Source organism: Suricata suricatta, chromosome 11 (assembly GCF_006229205.1).
Source record: "Suricata suricatta isolate VVHF042 chromosome 11, meerkat_22Aug2017_6uvM2_HiC, whole genome shotgun sequence".
In the NCBI taxonomy this organism is placed as follows: Eukaryota; Metazoa; Chordata; class Mammalia; order Carnivora; family Herpestidae; genus Suricata; species Suricata suricatta.
Window position 1 is genome coordinate 89,329,189 of NC_043710.1, and position 24,731 is coordinate 89,353,919.

Sequence of the window (24,731 nt, forward strand, 5' to 3'; positions counted from 1 at the left end):
TTGGCAAGATAGCTGCATTGTGCACTGTATTCAATGTTACGTGTACTGTAACCTGGGTCTTTCTCTGCATTGCTGCCGTTAAACCCCAATCCTGCCAAACTAAAACTCCCACCTTTGTTTACCTGCCCCCTTCCCCACACACCCCCTCCCCCACATTCATCCACAATGAATGTCTTCTTTACTCTCTCATTTCCTTTCCCTCCAATCTTAAACTTTGGCAAAACTTTCCCTCCGTCTATAAATTATCAGTTGTCAGCCATCTTGTTTTCCTTCCTGCTTTGGTACTGGGACATCTTTTAAGCCTTTTCTCTGGTTCTTTTCCTGTTGTGGTGATTAAACACTTGACATTTCTTCCAAATCAAGTACCTACCAACTCCTCTGATTTGACCACCTGATCAAGTTGTTACCTACCCTTTAGTTCTTTCTAGATTCTCTTGACTCCTCCTGACCTCTATCCCTCTGACTTCCTTCAAGAATACAGTATTACCTCACTGCTCTTCCCCAGGGAGGAGACTATAATATTGATTTACCATGAAAACTTCTAGCAATAAGGAAAGTGTTATTCTTCCTAATTGTGAATAGACTGGTCTTTTAATAATTTTGAGCAACTACTTTCCCCTACTCCCTCTGAAATCTTAATTTTTAAAAGAAAATGCTAGTGGTTAAATTACCATACATTTCTAAGGTACTGAGTGAGGTAAGGAAAGAAGGAAGGGAAGTAAGATATTTGTTTTGGGCAGGAAATGGCCCTTCAAGAAAGCGTTTTTAAACTTGAGGTTCTTGTTGGGTTTGAAGTGGGAGGTGAGACTTAGCTTTTCCTAGGTTTTGGAGCATTATTGTAATCTCTGATTTAGAGTAGATTTTTAAGTTGGCTTATTTATGACTGTTGACACAGACACACAGTCATTTAATTGCGTGCTTTGGTTCATCATTCAGAGTGTGGGAAGTGTAACCTTTCCTGATTGGAAGGCCCATCTGTTTTCTTTATCCATTTCTAAAGTCCCTGCAGCTTCTCTGTCTCCCATTAGTGGTGGTCTCGCTCGGGTTTGAGTTCTCACTTTTGTTTTCTATCTTAGTTGATGTGTCCTATTCAAACAGTCTCTCCTTGGATCTGTGGATCCTTTACTGAACCCAGAAGGTACCTCTTACGTGTATTTTATGTCTTGAGATCTTTAAAATCAATTTGGAAGTCTTTTTAACATTATTTCAATATATCAAATTCCTATCGTATGGATTTAGGAATTACCAAGCATTTTCCCTCCAGACCCCTAATAGATATTTTTCATCCCAACACATCACACTATTAAAGTGTGTCACAAAAGTACACTACAAGGAGAGAAGTGTCAAGATCTCATAGCCTTTTTTGATGAAATATAAACTATATCACCTGACTGTTCTTCTGTATCTAAACCATTAGATATTGCTAATTTCCTTATTCACAATTACACAAGCCAAGTGAAATTGTAAGGTCCATTTGGTGGTTTCAAAGAAACCTGTTGTTTCCCACCATGTATACTGTGAAAAGATTGGTGGCCTTGCTTCCGATGCCAGTGTCATGTTCCAGTAAGTGTGGCACATTCCTTCAAAGGAGTAGGAATTTTATTCCTTGACTTCTGAAATGACCCCCAGTGACAGATGCGACTGGACTCTTGTGTGCTGCATGCATTTCTCGAGGCACCCAGAAGTGAGCAGTGACATCTCCATTTATGGCCTTGAAAGGGTGAAAGGGACGGCTGGGACTCTCCAAGTACGGTCCTTGGAGGAGTTGAAAAGAGCGGTTGGGGTGTTCTTGGAGGCAGAAACTAGACACTGTGAGATAAAAATAAGTTGGCAGGAGATGTTTGCAATTCAAATTCCAATCCCTGCAAGGAGGGCAGAGGGCACTGGGAAAGGGGAATATATAGAAAGTTAAATGAGATCTGCTGCAGGCGTTTGTCTCCTTCCATTGGAAAAGTGACCCTGTGACACATTCCCCAAGTTCATTTCTGACTTTTTTCTATAAAGTTTTGTGTTCTGCAGCTGTGACTATCTTTTACAAAGAGAAAGAGGGAACACTTTTAAGTCAGAAACCTCGGCCCCTTAAGGCATCATTTGAGGACCGGCAGAGATCTCAAGCAAGGGAGAAAGGCGGATGCTCATGCAGGGGGTAGGCTGGCTGGTTTTTGGACGGGGTGACTAGTCAGCGCTCTGTGTATGTCTGAGGAAGCTCCTCCAGTGTGTCGTGCTTTTATTATTGCTTTTGCCCATCTGGATTCCTGGCCTCAAGGTACGGATCTGCAAAGTATTTGACAGAGTGTCTTCTTGTCGTTTGTCACCTGTGATTTAAACTTTCATGGAGGCTCTGTAAAGATTATTAAGAGTTGTTTTAGTTCACAGAGAACATGTGATATATTGGCCTATGGAAAGTAATCTCACATTTAGGAGAAGTGTTCAGTCTGATTAATGCATATAAATTAAGTCTGAGGTGAACCGGTTTTGCACAGTTGAGTCTGAAAGTATTTGAGAGCCACCAGGGAATAAGGCTCTTACCTCTCAAGAAAATTCTGAGTGAAATTCAGTAAAGTAGAAGGGAGATTATAAGGAACAGAGGGAGCAGAGGTTAGATAGAGACTGGATGTCAGTAAACTAAATTTGGAGGCTGGGACTAAGTCCTTGACTTATCTTTTGAAATACCACGTAAGACAGAGTAAGAGACGCCATCAATTAAGGAAACTGGGGTATGCGTTGGAGGACGATGAAGAAAATGGGTTGTGCAAAGACATTAAGATTATCCAGGTTTTCCCTGTGGACTTGCATAGTGGTTTTTATTTGCTGAGTAGCACGAGGCAGAAAAAGGAGTGCAATGATACCCCTCCACCTCACCTCACTTCCCCCCAAAAGGGAGATTATTGGATTGTTTGGCTGGCAGTTTGAGTTAGTAGAATCGATTAGAATTGGCTAATCTTCCGATGTAGGAATTTATGCATTGTTTCTTGAAAGTTGATGTTTGAGACCGGGGCTGTGTAGCATAATTGATTTGACCTCTTTTAAAATTTTAGCAATTTCCCTAAAGACAGTAATTTAGTAAGGATTGCAGACTTGGAAGGCAGTATGTTTTACTAGCTGATTCGCTTAGGTAGTTGTTTTTACCTGATTTCCTTCTGAAGAGTAAGGAAGGTTATATTCTTTGCTTTGGGAAATTCTTCTTTCTGTTCTTCCCTTCCCTCACTTTTTCCAAATTCTGGGCACAATAGCAGCTCTTTCTCTTCTGTGGCAGGTGTGCATCCTATTGGCTGGCTGGTATTTCTTGTTTTCTTTTTTTTCCCCCCCTACTTCTTTTTAAATGGGGGTGGGGGTATGAAATATGTGTTATGGGGTACATGAAATAATGTTGTAATGTTTCTTGTTGTTTAATGGATGATTAATTGCAAAAATAATTGTTTGAATTATAACATGTTTGAGTAAATGCTAAATTAGTTTTTTTTTCTAATATAATAATGAATTTGAAATCTAGCATTCCTGTAACAATGTGTCTGTGTTTGTCTGTCTGTGTCTGTCTAATAGTAATTAATATCTGTGGTCCGTACCTGGAAGAGGAAGTACAGCTTTAAAGGAATAACAAAAGACTTTGTGTCTTAGACCCTTCGCAGGTGTTACAGTCGGGTGAAAGAACATGGTGTTGGGAAAAGAAAGAGCAGTTACACATTTGAACAGTTGGAACAGGTGTTTGGTCAGGGAGGATGGGATGCTCAGCCCTGCCAGCCTGTACTTATTAACAGTAGTGGCTTGTACCAGGAGCTGGAGTCAGATGGCAGCACTATGGAGGAGTATTCACAGGAGGACTGGGGAAACCACAGTCAGGATCTCCACGGCTACCCAACAGATCAGGAATTGGGTAAGAAAGCCAATATATATGATACTTGTGTGTGTGTGTGCGTGCGTGTGTGTGTGTGTGTGTGTGTGTGTGTGTGTGTGTGTAAGCCTTTAGATGTGTACTGGTACTTAGTATCCGTCAGATCTTCTGGTTCAGTTCCCGCTGTCAGCACCCAACACACAGCCAGCCCATTTGGGGCAATTTGAGCCTTGCTGGCTTAGCCCTCAACTGCCAGCTAGTGCCTGGTGTTGGTCATTCAGATCTGGGGACCAGCAAAAGTCCTTAAAGACACACAATTCCTAATCGGTGACAGGTAGAATCCTGTGCCATTTGAAATCTCCCGCACCTCCTCATTCTAGATAGCTGCCGAGAAGGTTAACTCTTGGCTCAAAACAGCTATAGACATGACTATCTTTTCCTTGCTTTATCCCAAATGCTTTTTCTTTTCTGTTTGTGATTTGGGAAAGGTCCCCACTCACACTTTAGTCTGAACCAAAAAAAAGAAGAAGAAGAGAAGCCTCCATTTATCTTAAAAAGAGCTGATGTTTGAATTTTGTCAGTGGTCATACTCTTTCAGAATTCACTAAGGATCCCATCCTGGAATGATTTAGACTTAGCATTAAAAATGGAAAATAAAACTCCTGGCCGTCAAATCTAAAATGGGTGGCCTAATTAGGGGATATGGAGTTGGTTTTTGCTTCTTTTTGCAACAAACGCTCCAGTTTGGATTTCCATAATTTGGAAGTACTAATCATTTCTGCTGCAGCCACTGGGTTTTAGTAGTGAGTTGTGTGATGCATGTTCACTTACAAGGAAATGTTTTTCTCCCCAGTGAGCTACTCAGGCAAGTTCCACAGACGTATAAGTAGGATTGGCACTATGAACGTGCTTGCCTGACTTAACGTCCACGGGCATTGTTTTACAGAATTCCTAATGATAGAGAAATGCTAGTGCAAAAGAAAAAGGACTAAATGCTAATGTTTCTTACAAATGCTATTTTTTTAAATCTCTCAAATATTGGTGACTGAGGGAGAGAAGAAAACTCTTAAACTGTAAAACTAATGCAGTGTGAAAGTGAGACTTCAGGACTGGGAGAATAAAAAGGGCAGAGGCCAACTGATCCCTACCTTTCAATTTCCAAGAAGTAGTAGGTCTAAATTACTTTGGCCTCCTATAACTCTGGTTTTGCCGTGGAGAGTAAAGTCACCCAAACCTTTGGGAAATAAAATAAAATAGCATGCAGAGTCTGCTGATTCTGATATTGGAGGAATAATTGCCCTGTAAAACCTACATAGAAAGCCTAAATAGAAGAGAATCATTTTTCATTCTTGTTCCTTTAAAAATCATGTTTGCAGTGAAATTAAGCTTTAAGCTGCTAGCTAGAAATCCACTCGTGACCTTGAAGAATTTTATACTTGTAGAGCTGGTTTCTGATCTTGCATATAAATGTATGCATCTCATTATACAAGCGTTATATTTATAAATCTGGCAGTGGACAGTGTTTGACACTAGAATTACAGCCTCGCGTTGGAAAGTATGGAACACAGTAATAAACACAGTGACCTATGTACCTAAATGTCTGCTACTTAGAAAAATATAATATTTTTTCAAAAACCTTGCTTTTCAGATGAAATACCTGTCACAAAGAGAACATTAAAAATAAAACAAGAGTCTTCTGAGGAAGCACAGTAAGTAGATGCTTCTTTCTATACAGTGTATTTACTTAAATTGAATGACCATTGGGAAGATCCAAAAAGTCATGGGTGTGTCATAGCCAAGCCACCAAGGAAGCACATGCAGTCATTGTTTCACATCTTAGCTTAAGTTTGCCAGTGGCTAACCAAAAACGTTGAGAATTCTGTGTACAAGACAGAGAAATAAATGTATGACACAGAAAGAAGTGTGTTGATGGTGTTTCCCTGGACATGAATGTGGATCTATGGATGCTCAGTTAGGGTGCACAGATGATTCACGGGGCCCTGAGTTTATCTGGGCTTAGGTGAGGGGACATAAAGGCCAGAAAGACACTTGCATTCCCTATGATATTCACTGTGGGGATCAAAAAGCAAACCTTAGACGGCCTTTTTATACATCTGGAAAAGAAAGCAGTTGCTAGAGGGAAGATTAACCTGGACCAGCGTCCTTCACATGGTCTTCCCCTGAGTTCAGCATATCTCTTCTGTAAGGATATCCCAGCTCTCTTGAGTTTCTGGGATACTATGTTTGTGGTTTTGTCTGTTTGTTTTTTATTTATTGAGAGAGAGAGTGTGAGTGGGGCAGGGGCAGAGGGGTAGGGGGGACAGGATCCAAAGCAGGCTCTGTGCTGACAGCAGTGAGCCCTCTTTGGGGCTCAAACTCCCAAACCATGAGATCATGACCAAGCCAAAGGCAGACGCTTCACCGACTGAGCCACCCATGTGCCCCTGTTTGTGAGGGAAGTCCCTGATTATATCTGTGAAACAAATATATCAAAAGATAAATTTAGTGGGAAAGTGGAGGAACACCATTTTTTTTAACCTCAAAGCATTAATTCATCCACTTTTTTCTTCTGTACTTCATTCCACACGTGCGATCTTGATGTTTGAGGGATGGTGGAGAAAGGGGGAACAGGCAAGATGGAAAGAGGTGTGATAGGCAACAAGCAATATAAAAAAGAAACATGTTTTCATTTAGCAAACCACCACTACCACCCTTTGCAGATGCTCCTGCCTTTTTCAGAGCATCTGTGGAACTAAAGAATTCCCCATATCAGCTGTTTCCATGACTGGGGAGAGGGCGAAAGTTTAGGGATCAAGAATTGTTCCTTAAAATTGTCACCACTTCCCACTCCTTAAAAAAGAAGTTTATGGCTCAAGTCAATAAATTCAAATCTGTCGCTTGTTGGGAAGTAGGTCTGTTTTCAGATTGTGACATGGGAATGTCCCAAAGGAAGGTAACTTTGATGAGTATTTTAAAACATGAATTATTACAAGTCCATATCTTCAGACCCCTCTTCTCCAAAAAGGCCACGGTTTCTCCTTCGCTAAAATGTCCCATCTCTCCCTTTCACCACTGGGGTCTGCAGAGGAGACCCAGTTGATGTAACTGGAGATGAACTGAAACTTCACAGAACTTCAAACCATCCATACTTTTCTTGTGTTTGGAACTTCAGAAATCAGGAAATAGAATAGACAATTCTCTGGACCCAGCTAAGTAAACGGGTCTCATTTTCACTGTGCTCCCTAGTTTTGCAAATTTGAGGAGTCTTAGGCCCAAGGAACTTCAGGCTGAGATCACATCAGCAGGGCAAGAAACTGACAGGCTGTATAGAAATAGACAGCTTCGCTGCCTCTTCTCCATATTCTAGCTCACAGAGGAAAAAAATATTAGAGTGATTCCTAGTAGGTCATTTATTTTCCAGTACAAGTTTCCCCAGAACTGTTTCTTATTGATGATTTAGGGCAATGACAGTGCCAAATAAAATAACTTCGTTTGGCCATTGGATTATTATTTTTTTCCCTCTAAGTATAGGAGGGATTAGCCTGAACTGGCTGACATAGGCTGCAGTTAACATATCTCATCCTTCATCCATAAAGAAGCGTCCCCTCACCTGCTCACTCAGTCCACATTTATTTGTCAAGTGCCTCCTTTATGCCAGGCACTGGGACACGTCAGTGAACAGAATAGACAAACGTCTCTGCCCTCCATCCCAATTCCTTAGCCTAGTCCTTGAGATCAGTGTCACATTTCAAAAGAGGACAAGGGAGGATGTAGCTGTGAAAGAGCTTCTTTTTGAAAGCACTGACCCATGCAGAAATGCGGTCCTGTGTCATCACCTAAGTGGTACTCTGCTACTCAAAACTTCCACAACAAACTAAAGAATGTGACAAGTCCAGGGCAGTCTTTGGCTCCAAGAAGCAGCTGATAACAAAATATTGGCATTTTGTCATCTTGCAAAGAAGGCCAAAGCGAGTAGAGGACAGACTGAGAAGGGCTGTTTGGAAGATTCCCCATTTTGTTCCAAAAGCTTTTCCTCTAGAAGATGCAAGAATTGAATAGGAAGCCGCCAAGCATCTGGCTCCTTCCGAGAAGGAGGAGACTTCAATGTGCTCAGTGTACACCCTCTTCTCTGGCCGGTTTGATTGTACATAAGTATTTTTGCAGTTTAAACCTATAACCGATGTAGACTGTAGTAGTTTGTTGCTAAGTTAATATTTAACAGACTTCAGTCTTCCAGTATCAAAGTTTGCCATACCTGAGAAACAAACAATTACGTGTCCTCATTATAGTACATGAGTTATTGAAGTGTCAGTTACAATTATAGGAGTTAAACAGCAAGTAAAACAAGAATTTCCCAACATTTTCTGACTTACTCTGTTAGCTCTTCAAATCAAAATTGAAATAATTTCTATGCTTTTGTTTCCCTTTAGAAAATATTTTCTTTAAAGAATGTTTTTAACATTTGTATTTTTGAGAGACAGAGAGCGCAAGCAAGCTTGAGTGGGAGAGGGGCAGAGTGAGAGGGAGACACAGAATCCAAAGCAGGGTCCAGGCCCCTAGGTGTCAGCACAAAGCCTGATGCGGAGCTCAAACCCATGAACCAAGAGATCGTGACCTGAGCTGAAGACGGAAATTTAACTCAGTCTGACTAACTGAGCCACCCACACACTCCGAAAATATTTTCTAGAATAGTTTTGATTCATTCACTTCCCCCTCTTAAAACCTAAGCTTGATGTAGACAAAAGGTAGACGTAGACATCTGAATTCTCTGATCTTAATTCTATGCTTAACTGACAATTCTTCTAAATTTGGGAGTAGTGATGAATTTCAGACAAATAGAAGAAAATGTCATTTTGTTTTTGCATCAGGTCACTAGTCCTAATCAATTGGATATTTTTCTATAGCAAATATATATGGGCCAAAGTTAATGAACTTTAAGAATTTCCAGGTTAGAAATTCACTATTTCAAGTGATACTGAATACCTTTTGAATCATCTGCTTTTGGTACTTAGATTTGAAGGCCACCATATGCATTATTACAGCCATTTTATAAGTGACTCAGAGAAAGACAAATACCATATGATTTCGCTCATATGTGGAATTTAAGAAACATACAAGTGAAGGGAAGGGTTACCAGAGGGGTGGTGGGTAGGGTGAAATAGGTGAGGGGGATTAAGGAGCGCACTGATGAGCACTGGGTGATGGGTAGAATTGTTGAATCACTATATTGTACCCCTGAAACTAATATGACACTGTTAACAATACTGGACTTAATACTACTACTAATAAATAATTTTTAAGGATTCTTGATTCTTGGGTTTCTAAAACCCTATGGTCTTAACGTATCAATAGTTACTAGGTTAAATACAGCCAGACTATAGAGGTAATGGAAAGCAGTTTATCATTAATTCCTAGAAATTTCCTAGGAAAGAGTGTTTCTCAGATTTTAATACTGTGATTATCTAGACCTGCACCGTTGATAAGGTCACATGTGGCTCTTAAACTTAATTTCAAATTATGATTAAAAATTTAATAGTTCACTCACACTAGCCGCAATTTAGATGCTAATGGCTACCCTATCGGGCAGCACAGACACAGAACATTTGCTTCATTACAGAAGGTTCTGTTGGACATTGCTGATCTAGACATCTGAAGAACTTGACTTGTGTTTCTTTTTCTAGGAAGAGAGACATCATGCAAAATATTGTACAAATTTTGGAATCAGTACAATTGAAATGGGAACTGTTTCAGAGCTGGACGGACTTTTCAAGGCTTCATCTTTCTAATAAACTGGCCATTTTTGGAATTGGTTATAACACCCGTTGGAAAGAGGATATCCGTTACCATTATGCTGAGATCAGCTCCCAGGTGCCCCTTGGCAAGCGACTCCGGGAGTACTTCAACTCCGAGAAGCCCGAGGGACGCGTCATCATGACCCGTGTGCAGAAAATGAACTGGAAAAATGTTTACTACAAATTTTTAGAGATCACCATTAGTGAAGCCCGGTGCCTGGAGCTGCACATGGAAATTGACTGGATACCCATTGCCCATTCCAAGCCAACTGGTGGGAACGTTGTTCAGTATTTATTACCAGGAGGCATTCCCAAAAGTCCGGGCCTTTATGCCATTGGCTATGAAGAATGTATTGAGAGGCCCCCCTCACCCCACGTGGAGCGACGTTCCCTGGACGCAGGAAAGGAGGGCCGGGTTGACTTGGAGACCCTGTCAGCACAAGCCTCATTACAGGTGGAAATCGAACCCACCCGAATAACCTATTGCTACCTCGGGATTGCTGAGGTCAGGACTCTCCAGCAATGCTTATTTTTACATTTCCAAGCAAATACCAAAACCTTCAGCAAAGATTGGGTTGGTATCAATGGGTTTTTGTCTCAGAACTGTATTGTGGATCCTGGAGTTTCCCCCAAATCCATCTACATCAAATTCGTAGAAGTAGAGAGGGATTTTCTTTCCGCTGGCTCTTTAGTTGAGTGCCTGGAAAAAGCCATTGGATACCCCTTAAAATTTAACAACTGAATGTCATCCTTCATAAGGATTTGGGCTCTTACCTCCCTCTTCTCTACTCCCTTTCCATTACCCAGACTGTCCCTTCATCCAGATGCTGCCATCAGACTCTTCACGGGAATTCTTTCCACAATCGGGCCAGTACAACTTCTACGGAATCATACGAGACTTTGGGCAGAAAACACAGACCTCACCTGAAAATGCTCATTTTGAGCAAGCAAGATTTACAGCGAACTTGCGTGGTGGGTCAGCTGTTTCTTTTTTAAACACAAAAAACAATTTTTAAATGGATTTTAGAGCCCTAATATAAACAAATGTAGGTACATTCCATATTGGACAAAACTTACACTTTGAGTTTCATATGAAATTGAAAAATTGTATTTTTTTCACAATGTTTCATTTTTACACATCTCTATGTCTCTATGTAAGTGTTATTTACAACCCTGAATAAATAAGCAATAGATAATGGCAAGTTAAATCTTGAGTCACCGTAAATAAGATTGTTTTTCAATATCACCCTTAGCTATATTGTATATAATTTTAGAGTTTCATTTTTTTCACCAACCAAGTGTTTTGCTATTCCCAATCAGTGTTGCCTGCAAAAACCTTTGTTTCTGTGATGTACCAACTTTACGGCTGTGTTGCCGTTTAAACTTTTTAACAAAAAAATTATTAAAGTAATTCTTGGCCTCTTGGAGTACTAGTTGAGCTTTTTGTAGCAGAGCTGAGAATGTGTATGGAACAAATGGAGAGTTTCATTTTATATTTCTTTCTTTTCTTTTTTAAATGACTTGGATATTCCTTCTGACCCTAAGTAAGAGATTTTCATTCCTCATCTTTAAATGTTTTTTTTTTAATGTCTTTATTTTACTTTGAGTGACAGAGCAGAGAGCAAGTGGGGGAGGGGCGGAGAGAGAGGGAGACACAGAATCTGAAACAGGAGCTGTCAGCACAGAGCCCGATGCAGGGCTTGAACCCACGGACTGTGAGATCAAGACCAGAGCCAAAGTCGGATGCTCAACTGACTGAGCCACCCAGGCGCCCCTCATTCCTTGTCTTTAAATTCAGTGGTCAGGGGCAACTCTCTCAAAGAGTACAAATGGAGAATTATCATGATGTTTATAAAAAAGGAGAGACGATCCAATAGAAACATCCAAAACGTTTTTGAAAGTGATCCACAGGGTAGGAAGTTATAAGGAAACAGTCCATTAGGAAAGTAGTTATCACATTTAGAGATCTCAGGGATTTCTTTGCATCAGCTAGCAGTCTACTTAGAGGTTAGTGCTCTTCGCTAACAAATAGCTTTCTAGAAGGGCGGTCAAGGATCACTTTGGTCTTAGGGCTGGGACTTGTTAGATTGATGATTTAGCTTTAATGATTCCCTCAACCTCTCTCACGTACTCTACTTTAGACAGACTGCAAATCCAGGTAAGAGCTGTAATTTTCCCCATTTTTTATACTATTGAAGATAAAATTGAATATTGATAAAAGATATTTATTTCCTTCCTGCAACCTGGTGTCAAATCAGTGACTTTTCTCACCCTCATACCTCTTGGTTGGTTGATGCTTATGTTTCAAATGGCTAGAGGGCTTATGATCAGTGGGATGACTCTTATGAATGTCATTTAATGTCTAGGAGCTGACTGTTTTCTGATATAAGTTGTTACCCAGGGATGTTAGTTGGGGTGCCTGGCTCTCTCAGTTGGTAGAGCATGCAACTCTTGATCTCAGGGTCATGAGTTCAGTCCCCCACCTTGGGCGTAGGACTTACTTAAAATAGCTTTTTAATGGATGCTAGTTAAGGAAGAGTATGCATATTCTTGGAATTTCAGTGTAGCACCTCTTCTCCCTGGGTACAGTCTGTAGGTATGGGCCTTATGAAATTCTCATGAGTTTGCTTTGGAAGTTCTTCGAGACTTGGAATTACAGACCTAAAGGCTAAGGCTGCACTGACCACGTTATAGCAGTAATTTCTTAATATTCAGTGCTATGTGCACAGGAAAGCACATTACCAGGAGTACCACACGGCATCCCCCAAACTTTGCCACTGACAACCCTCCAAACCAATGTGCTTCGTGCATTTTTCCCCCATCCCACTTCCTGCTGCTGTTTAGTTACTTAGTTGAGGCAGATCACTTTGGGAACATTTAGTGAGGATGTTTTAGACTGATCTAACCTTACTGAGAATGGGGCATCACTACGCCACGGTGAGCTGCACGAAGAAGATGGCCAAGACTAGATCCAGGATCCGGTGTGTTTTCACCATCTGGCTTGGGAGGGATGAGCGGTAGCAGCAGAGGACGAAACTGCTGGGAAACGGATGCTTGGAAAGAAAGCAACTTGCTAATAACCGAATATCTAGTTTCTTTGGCCAGAACAATATAGAAGAGAGGATAGCAAGGAATCAGATAACTATATGAGCTTTGCAAAAAGAAAGAGGGAGGGGCTTTAATAAAGGCTTATAATGAGTCAAGGGGGTTGGAGAGCCTATGTTCAAACATAAGAATCAGCATGAGAAGATTTTTTGAGATATGAGAGGAAGCATGACTGGAAGAAATACTAGTGACCTGCACGTCTCTTAACATATGAAACTATGAACTTAGCTCTTGGATGCAACAGGTTAATGGAAGCAGCCTCCAGGTCACCTACGGGTTATCTGCCAGCATTCTCACTTTACACAAAGGTAGAGAGCAGGGTTCATCCTAAAATGCATCTTGGCGCTTTCAGAAAGGAATGGAGCTGCTCTGCTAACTTCTGTCACTTTGACTGACTTGGGATCAGCAGAAGTAGTTGGAATAGGTGTCCGAGTGGGAAATGTTTTGATTGAGGTGAAATGCAGTGGAAGAGTCTTCACAGGACTTACATATGTCTCGTGGAGATTTTCACTGCCTACACATCTTTGGTTGCAACTTTCCTTCTGATGTTGCAAGTTATTCGGGGTCTAAATTCCAAAGGAAAAGTTAGCTTCAGAGTGTATATTGAGGCTCTAGTATAGCACTTGAGAGGGATGAGCACAGCCTGCGAAACTAGTTGCTTTGGTGTTCCTGGGATACAGCCAAGGGACTCTGCCCTTTGTTGGAAAGAGTTGCTTATTTGGGGTACCATAACCCTGGTCTGGAAATGAAGAAGGGAGGTTGACAGGACCTGGTTTGCAGTGTAAACTAAAGGAAATTTTGAGTGTGATAGAATAGAAAAACCGAACCAACACCCCCCTCCCCGGAAGACACACACACACACACACACACACACACCACGCTTACAGGTCCTTGCATAAGGGTGTGAGACTGTCAGTTGTCTATTTCTGTTGCCTCTGCTACCGCTGAGCTGCCAAGTATTAGATTCCAGGGGTTATGTGAGCGGTCTAGTGTTTGCATAGGCATTGCTCAAAGCCACTGCATGGCAGGTATTTGAAGAGCAGCCAGCAAAGTCACACTAAGAAGAGGTATCCAAGAGGGTCTGCGGGGCACTGTACAAAAAGAGCTCGTGCCACGCAGGCACAAGAACCGCACTCGGTGTTAAACACACACACACACATACACACACACACACACAATGCAGAACTGTATGTGGAGTAAATGGAATCGGAGTTCTGGCTGCTTTTCTTCCCAGTCCACTGCCATTCAGGGCAGGCAGCGCAAAGGATTCGTTGTTATGCTTTCTGCCCCCGATGACCTCTGCTTGGCGGTTAAGCTGTACCAGGATGTTCCGAAGCATCTGTATTTTGGCTGTTGGACAGCGAAGCGAGAACAGGTGCGTCCCCTTCTGTAAGGGAGTTGCGGCCGCTAGAGGGCGCAGAGGTGCCGCTGGACCGACCCCGCGGAGGGGCGGGGATGGGGGGGCGGAACCGTTAAATTAAATTCGCAGCGAACAAGATCTAGTCCCGGGAATTAAAGGATCAGAGCGGGCCCGGGGACGGATGGGGGGGGAGGCAGTGAAGATACGGGGATAAAGAAATGGGGGGACTTTGTCCAGTTTACCTTCCCACAGCTGCTCCCTCCTCCCCAGTCAGTATAAGGCCTATAAGCCATTCTGGCTGGAGGTGAGGATCTGGGAGACGGACACCTGTTTCCTCAGTTTCCTGCTCACCTCCTGAGGCTTCCTTGCTCCAGTCCTTTCCCTGTTCGGGGTATGAGGCACAAGACCCGGTGACCTTGGCTGGGTTTTAGGGAGTCTCCGAGGACCTGAGAGCCCCTCTCTTCGCCGCCCGCAGGTGCAGACGGTCCCCGCGAGCACCTGCGGGCGCTGCCCTGGGCCTCCCCCGGAGCAGCCGCGGGGGCCCCCGCGGTGCCGGGCGGAGGCGGGGTGGTATTATCTCTTCCCCGCCAGGCTCGGAGGAAAGCCGCTGTTGCGGGCCGAAGAACCGCGCCCCTTCCCGCCGCTCTGCCCCACACACTTCCGAAACGCAGTGGCTCCGGGACAACGCGGCTCCGCTCTTCCTCCTCCAGGAAGGCCGCCCCGCTTAGGCTGAGGACGCGGTACCCCCAAGCTCTGTGCCAGAGACCAGGCCACGGTGTCAGGCGTGCAGGTGGCTCCTGGACGTCGGAGGATCCCCGGACCTCCCTCCCTTCTCCGTCTTCCTTCCCACCCCGGGCGGAGGGGGAAGGGCATGGCCCCAGTGTGGCAGTTCGGAGCCCTTCCCTTTTCCCCTGGCCCCCGGCCGCCTGTAGGGCACCGCCACTCACCCGACCCCACCCTGCGTTCTGCCCGGGTGGAGGCCGCGAGGTCTTGCAGTCGGAGCACTGGAGCCCTCCCCCAACCACTCCACCCGCGGCGGGTCAGCCGCACGCCCCGCCCGGAGAGACCGCGACCTCTCCGCCCCCTTCGGACGCCCCGCCCCCAGGTCCCTGTCGGTCCCCACCCCGCCGGCGGGACACGCGCGCATAGACTCCGGCTAGAGCCGCCCTTGGTGTCAGTGGCCTGGCTCCCGCGTCTGCCCTAGCCGAGGAGCCGCCTCAGCACCTGTCGGTTGGTGTGTCCCGGAGCCGTCTTCCCTGACTCCGTCGGGGCCGGGGGGGCCATGGTTTCCCTGTCCAGGTCCCCAGCGACCGACTTGCTGCGGTTTTTGTTACTGGGGCTGAGTACCCTCGGTGAGTGCCACCCGACGGGGGAGTGGGGGGAAGGGAGGACTGGACTTGAGATGGGAAGTGAGATGAATTAAGCCCCGAGGGAGGTGGTTTGGGGCACTGGTGAGGAACTGGATGGAAGGGGACTCCCGCCTCTGACTCTCCTTCTCCTCCCCCCACACTCCCTCCCTTTCTCCGCACCCAGGGAGGGCATCACTGACTGGTGTTGACTTCTGTCCCGGTGTACCCAACAGCCACCACTGTCGGGTGTGTGTAGTAGGGGAGAGGGGCAGGGCATCTGTCTGGGTAGACCTCTGCAGCAAGGTGTGGGAACATTCCTCATGCCCACTCCCCACCTCCACCCAGCAGAGCGGATGAGCTGAGCTACTAGATGAGACACCGGCTAAAGAGCTTAAGGACTTAACTCCAGCCCCCCTCATATTCCCCACCCCACACACAAGCTGATGTGCAAGAACCCCCAGGAATTCTCTGGATCCCAGTCTTAACGAACGCACTTCACCCACTTTGCTGTCAACTCCCCAGCCCAGATCCTCCCTCTAGCCCCCTCCTGCTTCCTGCCCTGGGAATAAAGGGAGGTGCCCCAAAAGCATGACCGTGAGGTCACTTGGGACACAGGAAATGGGGGAGGGGTTTGAATGCCTAGAGGAGCAGAATAGTGACATTCCCCCCCATGAGGTCCACCACCCCCATTGGTTCCCAGAGGCAAAGGGACAAAGGAAAGAGTAAGGAGGTTCCTCAAAGAGTCAGAGAGGAAGGGTGCCTCCTTGGAGCAAGTGCCTAAGGAGAGTTGAAGGCTTCCAGAGCTCCCAGGAGCTGGGGGTGGCCCATTCCTATGATGGGGAGAAAAGGACCCATTAAGAACTAAGCCCCTATACCTTGTCTCACTTCCTCCAAGGCTTTCTTGTCATCTCTTTTTTAGGATCCCGAATAGGGTGAAGGGTGAGTTTGTCAAGGTCAACTTTAACCCCTCATTTCTCTCAGATTGGAGGTCCCCAGATGCAAAGAGCTGTAGGGTGCAATTCAGTCACAGTGGTGGGGACCGAGATGGGGAACACCAAACTCTCACCCGTGCCCCCTTTACCTTTGTCTGTTGCCTGCAAGGGTGTGGGGGCATGGAGTGTCAAGCCCCTCTAGGCTCCAGGATCCCTTACCTTCTCAAGTCCCTTCTCCCAAGGCCAACCTCAGCGGCCCTTTCCCTTCTGTTTCCCCCATCTTCCTGCTGGGCATTTAGGAAGCAAAAGAAGGAGAAAAATTCAAGCTCATTGCTTGGGCCCCGCCTGCATCTCTCCTGTAACCTCTTCTTTTTCTATCCTAACTCTGGATCCCAGTTTTTACACCACCCAGGCCCAACGTCCCTACCAGGCCGCTCCAGGGGGTCCTGACCTCTCCCCGCCACTCTAGAGTTAAATGGCACTCCGGGCCCGCGGTGCTTCGGGCAGGCTCCCGCTCTGCTGGGCTAGGCTGGACTGGGCTCTCACGGAGGCCCGTCTGCTCCGCGCTCCTCGGGCCTGTGCTGCTGCCCCTGGAGCGTGAGAAGCCGGAGGGGGGAGTTTCTCAGAGAAAGGGAGACTAAAAATAGTAGCCCCGGGAGCGGGCCCATTTTTGTGCTCCTTAGGCCCTTGCCTGCTCCCTCACTCTGGTCTCAGAGTGGGCCAGAAGGGTCCCTTTCTTGGGGCCCCCCTGCCTCCTTCACTCAGACCCAGCCACTCGGTTCTTCTCTCCCCACCGAACCATGTACCCTGAGATCACAAGGGGCTTCTGCTGCAGCGGGCACCCAGGCCCAAGGGCGGGGAAGCCTCCGGCCCCCCTTCAGCCATTGGTTCCTGACTGGGGCGCAGGACAGGGAGCCTATGCCCACACCCCAGTGTGTCCATCACTATCTCTTTTACCAACCCTACCTTTTGCAAAGTGGTAGAATGAATGCAGGACGTGGGGGAAGTGTTCGGGGGCTCCTGTGGGGAAGAAGCTAGTGCCTCTCCCGGGACCCAGGCAGGGTTCCCGATGGGAACCCTTTTTGGCCTCTCAGGAGTGTGCTCCAAAAGGCCAGGGAAGATCGGGCACCGCCCCCAGGCCTCCAGGCGTCCCAGGCCTCGGGAGAATGTCGAGCGGGGCCGGGTCCCTAGGGGGGTCGGGATCCTTGAAGCAGAGATTGTTTTCGCCTCCAGAGTCTCCGGTCTAGCTGCTCCCCCATCATTGTCTTCTGGCTTATCACCGGGCACAAGTTTCCTGCCCAGCCCGCGGGGACCCACCAGGAAATGGATTAGGGGGTTGCTGCGAAGGCCAAGGAATAGGGCCGGGGCTTCTGTAAAGACGCACAGCCGGAAAGCCGTGGGAGTGGCGCGCATCCTGGCCGGATCCGCGTCTGGGCTCTTAGAGGCCTTCAGCTGGGCTCCTGGAGGGCGGAAAGCCGGCCCCGCGTGAGGTCTCTGTCCGCCTGAGTGCTGAGAGGCCAAGGACTACGGTGGCCAGCATCCTCAGGCCTGGCCAGGTACAAGCCCAAGATTATTCACCACCAGCACCTCCCCATCCCCCAAGAGTCTAGGATTTGGTTTGCTCCATGGCCTGCCTGAAGGGCAAAACGCGAATGTTTCTGGGCGCCATCGTGCAAGCTCGATGCCGAATGATTGTCCTCTCCGTGAAACCAACACCCCAGTCCACCTCCTGAATGCCAAACGCTCGCAGACCTAAGATTTGTACTTGATTATCAAGGGGAACTTCATTCGTGTTCCAACTTTCCCAAGATTTCCCGCGACCTCACAGGACCCATCCAGATCGCCTGACCCCAAAAGGGGCCCCTTTCTGGGTTCTCAACTCTCCACTGTCCTGGGGAAGCCCCTGGGTTTGGACCCGGCCAGGGGCGGGGGAGCACCGCGATAGCCGGCCAGGTGGAGGGCTAGATGAGAAGCAGTCTCGCAGGTTAATCAGTTAATCCGTAACCAGGAGGCCTTCCAACCCTTTCTGCCCATCAGGTTGAGAATCAGGAATGAGAAAACCCTGGAGATCCTGACCAGATCCCTTTTGTCCAGGGAAATTGTGGGAGCAAGGGGACTATATAGAGTGTAGATGAAAAGTATTAAACCTGCCCTTCCTCTCAGATGTCTTCCCCTCCCCACAGGAAACCTGCCCACTCTTCTTGAGGGTTCTGAAATCTCCTCTGGATGCAAATAAATGCACAGAAACGTGTCCCTAACCCTGTTAGGAACCCACGATCTGAGACTGCAGAGAATAAGGTCTGATAAAATCCCAAAGCAGGACCCGAGGTCTGCAGTCCCTGGGCAGTGTGGGACCCTGTGAGGTTCGCGCTCTGCTCTGCTCTGCCACTGTGGGTAGGGTCCGCGGGTGGAGCGGGGAGCCAGCTCACGGAGCTCACGCCTCGTTGCTCTTCTCCCCAGTGTCCCCCTCGAGGGCCCAGCTGGAGCTTCACGTGCCCCCTGGCCTCACCCAGCTGAAGGCAGTAGAGGGAGCGGAAGTAGTGCTGCCAGTGTGGTACACCCTGCAAGGACAGGCGTCTTTGGCCAGGCCCCAGCCTTGGGAGTTGCTCACCGTGATGTGGTTCTTGGAACAAAAAGGGAAGGATCTGAACCAGGTGAGGGAGGAAAGCATCTCAGCCAGAGGCTGGCTACACCCTGTGGCTGAGCGCAGGAGGGGTGGCCAGGGAATGGGGAATGGGGAATGGGAATGGGGAAGGAGTTTCAGGAAGACTTAAGGTCCTTCTCGGGCTCAGTGTTTGTTCAGAGCTTGGAGGCTGCCCCAGAGAATTTGCTTGTCCCCAGCTTTCCCTAGAAATCCAGCACATGAAACACAGGAAAGTGGGAAGGCATTTTGCTTTGCTTTGGGGGAGAGGCAGTGAGGGCTGGGGTTTGAGGAGGAGGGAAGAGTTAGGGCACGTATCACACAACTTTAAAAAGCTGATCATCTTCTTATTTTCACCTTCTCTGTGCTTTGGACACTGTCCCAGGCCACTTCTCTTCCCACATGATTATCTGTCCCGCTGCCCCTTTATACATTCCTTTGAGAGACAAGGGGCAGTCTCCTGCCCCCCCCCCCCCCCCCCCCGCCCCACCTCCTGACTGTCAGACTGACTCCCAGGGGCAGATTTACCCAGAAGCCAATGAAACTTCATGTTCAGAGCCCCTTATTTGCACGGGCTCCTCCAGAGGGAAAGTATGTCCTGGAAGTCACTTGATAAATAGAGGATATGTGTGACAGAAATCGAGATTACAGGGGTAGATGTAAGTTTTGCAGGGCCTGAACTTATACACAGGGAAGGGAAGGTGGGACATCTTCAAGAAAAAGAAGATTTAAAAAAGATACTTTAAAAATCCTGGATCTATCCCTGCATTCTAAGTTTCTTTCATAAATAGCCCCTGTTTACACTATCCCTCATCCACTATACCATCTTCCTAAACACCCCAAGTGGGAGATGAAGGGACAATGCACAAGGGATCAAGGAGTGTTGTGGTAAAGAGGACCCAGGGACAGTGAGGGTGGCTAGGGAGAACGGGCTGAATGGGGAGCAGGTACAGGTGAGAGGGGATGAGTACAGGGGAGGGACACTTGAAGACTGCCAGCGTGGGGGAGGGGATCAGCTGAGCCCTCAGGCACAGTGCACACATGTAATAACCAGGAGGCGTTGTGCCCCACACCAGGTGTTGGCCTACATCAGCGGGATTACGTCAAGCAAACCTGGGGTGTCCCTGGTCTACTCCATGCCCTCCCACAATGTGTCACTGCGGCTGCAGGATCTCCGGGAGAAAGACTCTGGGTCCTACCGCTGCTCTGTGAATGTGCAAGACCATCAAGGCATAAATATGAGCCACAGCAGCAAAACTTTAGAACTCAGTGTGCTGGGTAAGTGAGAAGCACAGACTTTGCAATAGCTCCCCAGCCCCCAGGGAGGCCAGGCTGGTCTCTCTCCCAAAAGGCTGCGTGTAAAGGTTGGAGGAGGGCGAGTGGAGTGACAGAAGAGGGAGGTGGGGAGGGAGGGGGTGGTGCAGGTGGGAGTCTGTTGGTTCTTTGGGTTTGAATTTTTACCCTGTCTCCCTGCTTCAGTTCCTCCAGCTCCTCCATCCTGCCGACTCCTGGGTGTGCCCCGTGTGGGGAACAATGTGACCCTGAGCTGCCAGTCCCCAAGGAGTAAGCCAGCTGCCCAATACCAGTGGTTGCGGGCACCTCCATCCTCCCAGGTTTTCTTTGCACCAGTTTTAGGTGAGGCAACTTCTGGAGACAAATGAGTGTGCGGCTGGGGTAGGGAAGGATGAGAGGTACCAGAGGGACGGGGGTGACAAGGGGAGGCAAGGCTGCCACGTATGGGGGTGGAGGAGGATGTGGGGAGAAGGGTGGAAAAAGATGGCCCACCAGGTGCCCACACTGCACCGTGTTGGGGGCTTCTACATGCTGTGTACTTAGGTTACTGAAGAGGGTCTGGAGCCAGATTATCTGCATTCGAATTCCAGCCCTGCCGCTGACTTGCTGACTCGCTGTGTGACACTGGGCTCCCATGTCCTCATTTGTTTATTTATTTTTTTTGTTTAAAAAAATTTTAACGTTTATTTTGAGAGAGAGAGTGTGTGAGCTGGGGAAGGAGCAGAGAGAGACACACACACAGAATCCGAAGCGGGCTCCAGGCTCTGAGCAGTCAGCACAGAGCCCGAGGCAGGGCTCCAACGCACAAATCTTGAGATCATGACCCAAGCCAAAGTCAGATGCTTAACTGACTGAGTCATCCAGGCACCTCTCCGTTTTCTCATTTGTAAAACAGGAATATCACAGCCCTGATTTGAACACATTAGCTACAAAAGATGTTTAGGGACTATTGGATAACTAGATAGTTATCGTTAGATATTAGGTCATTCTTTTAGAGAACTATTAATTTATCAGGTGTGGCAATGGGATTGTAGTTATGTGGTCAGGGTCTTTATTTTTTAGAGATTCATGCTGGAGTACTTATTTTTAAATGTCTCACAAAAACTTGGTGGGGCACCTGGGTGGCTCTGTCATTTAAGCATCTGACTCCAGCTCAGATCATGATCTCATGGTTTTTGAGTTGGAGCCTCATGTCTTTGGACTCCGTGCTGACACCTCAGAGCCTGGAGCCTGCTTAGGATTCTCTGTCACCTTCTTTCTCCGTCCCAACCCCGCTCATGCTCTCTCTCTAGAAAATAAACATTAAAAAAATTTTAAGAGCATCTCATGAAAAGAGAGAGAAATGAATTAAGTATAGCGAAATATTAGCAATTGTTGAATCTAAGTAGTAGGTATATGGATTTTCAATTTGTCCTTTTTTCTACTTTTCATTTGACCAATTTTATAATAAAATTTATTTATTTTTTAGGCTACTTTTTTATTTACAGAGGGGGAGGAGGGGCAAAGGGAGAGAGAGAATCTTAAGCAGGCTCCACACTGAGCAGTCTCAATCCCAGACCCTGGGATCAAGACCTGAACCAAAAGCAAGAGGTCAGACATATACTGACTGAGCCACCCAGGCACCCCAAAAGTTATTTTTTTAAACAGGGCTTATATCATAGGTTTGTTGTGAATATTTTATAAGTTTGCACATGTAAAGGACTTAGTCTTTGGCATAACGTAAGCAACTGATAAACTTTATTATAATGATTATTTCATATCATTCTTTCAATGCCATCAAGAAGGTCACATTACCCCATTTTACAGATGAAGACACTGGGCCCAAGGGAGAGGAAGGAACTTGTTTAAAGTCACATGGCTTATTCAGGAGCTCAGGTTTTCTGATTCCTAGCCTAATGTTTTCTTTTTCACCACACCGCCAATCTGGAACAGAAGTAAAACTGATGTTTGGGTTTCTCTGGGCATCAGATCCTCCTTAAATCTTTTTAGATGATCAGTTGGGGCCACTGAGCAGTAGAAATGGAAAGGAGCATGGAGCTAGCCCCAGCTCTGTACCTGGGGAGGGGGATAGAACTTAGCATGCTAGTGGTCACAACTTTTCCTACCACAAGGGAACAGACTGATGAGTCTCCCAGAGAGTCAAAGAGGACATTCTGGAAGGGACAGAATTTTTTCAGTGGGAAAGAAGGTCCCTGGACTGATGGCCCAATTGTGTCCACAGATGCCATCCGGGGGTCTTTACGCCTCACAAACCTTTCCAGTTCCATGTCTGGGGTCTACATCTGCATGGCCCAGAACGAAGTGGGCAGTGCCCGGTGCAATATGACCTTGAAAGTGAGCACAGGTCAGTGAGGGGTAAGTGTGGTTAAGGAGAATATTGGGCACTGGTGGGGGTGGGCTTGTAAGAGGAGAGGAGGCCTGTCTGCTTGTCCTGGTCAAATGTTTGTCCAAATATTTGGTCACTGGCTGGCTGACCATTTCCTGCTGACAGTCACCCCTCTTCTTAACATGGAAAAAGAGAAAAGCTATTAATGGTGGCAGTGGGGTAGTGGTATTGGAGGGAGTGGGGACTGGCTGGGGGTCTCCCTCTGACACCAAGGCTTCCCCAGGGCCGGAGCCTGCGGTGGTTGCTGGAGCTGTTGTAGGCACTCTGGTTGGACTAGGACTGCTGGCTGGGCTAGTCCTCTTGTACCATCGCCGGAGCAAGGCCCTAGAGGAGCCAGCCAATGACATCAAGTAAGTGTCCCCAGTCTCTGTCCCAATGGGGTCCCCCTAGCTTCTCTCCGCTGGGAGTGCAGGCAACTGCCATCCAAGAAAAGGTGGGCAGTGACTGAAACATCATTCCAGGGGGTGGATTTTAAGGGAGAAGAGACTGAACTGGTATGTGAGGGAGGAGTAAGACAGAGCAGGTGGAAATACTCCCCTCTTTCTCTCCCACCCTGTCCAGCTTCTGACCTCTTATTATTTCTTTGATGACTAGGGAGGACGCTGTGGCTCCCCGGACCCTGCCCTGGCCCAAGGGCTCAGACACAATCTCCAAGAATGGGACCCTTTCGTCTGTCACCTCAGCACGAGCCCTCCGGCAACCCCGAGGTCCTCCCACGCCTGATGTGCTGACCCCCACACCCAGCCTCTCCAGTCAGGTCCGGTCCTCACCCAAGCTGCCCAGGACAGATGGGGCCCACCCGCAGCCAACATCCCCCAGCCCTGGTGGGGTCTCTTCCTCCGCTCTGAGCCGCATGGGCGCTGTCCCCATAATGGTGCCTGCCCAGAATCAGGCCGGGTCTCTGGTGTGATGGCTCAGCCCCTTGTTAGCTAAGCCATCTGGCTCCTCTCCTTCCTCTAGCGGCCATCCCCTAGCACGGAGGCCTAGCACAGAGTCTCAGGAGACCACCTTCCAGACCTCCAGTCCTCTGCCTCCACCTTTCTTTACTATGGGAAAACTGAGTCTCAGTTAAGACCCAAACTTTCAGGAGGTAGAAGGGGAAGTGGACCCTTAACATTAGGAAGAGCGTCCACCCCCTTGCCCAGTCCTCCCAGGGGCACTAGTGAATGCTTCAGGCTGGCTACCTGCCCTCAGGGGGCCCGGAGGGGCCTGCCGGTCAGGGAGCCCCCCAGGCCCCTCCATCTGTACTCCACCCCATCTAACATCTTCCTTCCCTCCAGAGCCAGCTCCCTGCATTCAGATAACCTGTCCCACTGGCTTGGCTGAGTTTTGTCGGGGCAGGGGATAGGGAAGGTATTTTTTAAACTAACTTGAAATGTCTGTTTTTTGTTTATATTTTACAACTTTTAATAAAGATGCATTGTGTTTGTATGGAAAGTGACAGTTAAATCACCATTTCAAACCCAGGAGCGCTTCTTTATGCAGCTGCCCAGAACAGCTCTTCTAGAGAGTCTTTGAAAGGGTCATTTGCAATCAGGTGGCATGGGGAAGGCTCCTGGAGCCTGAGGCTGGGAAGATCCTAATCCAGTCAGAGCAGTAAGGGGATGAAATTTGGTGCCCAGTTGTCTGCTAGGACTTGAGTTCTCCCAGCGTGGGGTGGGGGTGCTCTTACCCTCCTGCTTCCTCTTAAGGGCTGTGGAAGAGCCACCTGACTTGTGCCTCCCTCTCCCAGACCACTGAGTCCTTAACAAAAGCATCTTGCTGATCTGACAGTGACCTTTTTTTAGTGCGGGAAAGCTGGACATGGTGTAGGCCCTAATTCTGCCACACCCATTTCTATCAAGAATGGGGTCTCCTCCATGACTCAGTTTCTTTGCCCCTGAAATAGAGTGGCTCTGGGAGTGGGGAGGTGGCTCTAGTTTTCCTCTCAGCAAGTGGTGACACAGATGCCAAGAAGGGATCTCAGAGAAAAGAAGAAGGGCTTGGAAGAAATAAGAATCTCTGAAGGGGTCAGAAAGGATCTTCTGTTCTGCCTGGGGCT

At 47.4% G+C, this 24,731-nt stretch overlaps 2 protein-coding genes across 2 annotated transcripts; both read left to right on the forward strand.

Moving 5' to 3' along the window:
* Positions 1–2,259: 2,259 nt before the first annotated feature.
* Positions 2,260–11,051, forward strand: LOC115306532 (myb/SANT-like DNA-binding domain-containing protein 2). The gene is made up of 4 exons (XM_029956996.1): positions 2,260–2,266; positions 3,775–3,874; positions 5,481–5,541; positions 9,514–11,051. Exons 2-4 carry the CDS (start codon positions 3,799–3,801, stop codon positions 10,364–10,366), a joined length of 990 nt encoding a protein of 329 aa, XP_029812856.1. The 5' UTR covers positions 2,260–2,266; positions 3,775–3,798; the 3' UTR covers positions 10,367–11,051.
* Positions 11,052–15,229: 4,178 nt separating this feature from the next.
* Positions 15,230–24,127, forward strand: ESAM (endothelial cell adhesion molecule). Its single transcript, XM_029957009.1, has 7 exons — positions 15,230–15,441; positions 18,831–19,024; positions 20,088–20,289; positions 20,491–20,646; positions 22,526–22,648; positions 22,914–23,040; positions 23,285–24,127. The coding sequence occupies exons 1-7, from the start codon at positions 15,372–15,374 to the stop codon at positions 23,598–23,600; spliced, it is 1,188 nt and encodes a 395-aa protein (XP_029812869.1). The 5' UTR covers positions 15,230–15,371; the 3' UTR covers positions 23,601–24,127.
* The last annotated feature ends 604 nt before the right edge of the window (positions 24,128–24,731 follow it).

What these genes read in the sequence shown, in the direction of transcription:
- LOC115306532 (XM_029956996.1), top strand. Translation starts at nt 3,799, where the DNA reads ATGGAGGAGTATTCACAGGAGGACTGGGGAAACCACAGTCAGGATCTC. An exon ending in CCCAACAGATCAGGAATTGG is followed by an intron (nt 3,875 to 5,480) that starts GTAAGAAAGCCA and finishes CTTGCTTTTCAG; the next exon opens with ATGAAATACCTGTCACAAAG. An exon ending in GAGTCTTCTGAGGAAGCACA is followed by an intron (nt 5,542 to 9,513) that starts GTAAGTAGATGC and finishes TTCTTTTTCTAG; the next exon opens with GAAGAGAGACATCATGCAAA.
- ESAM (XM_029957009.1), top strand. Translation starts at nt 15,372, where the DNA reads ATGGTTTCCCTGTCCAGGTCCCCAGCGACCGACTTGCTGCGGTTTTTG. An exon ending in TTTAGAACTCAGTGTGCTGG is followed by an intron (nt 20,290 to 20,490) that starts GTAAGTGAGAAG and finishes TCCCTGCTTCAG; the next exon opens with TTCCTCCAGCTCCTCCATCC. An exon ending in TTTCTTTGCACCAGTTTTAG is followed by an intron (nt 20,647 to 22,525) that starts GTGAGGCAACTT and finishes TTGTGTCCACAG; the next exon opens with ATGCCATCCGGGGGTCTTTA.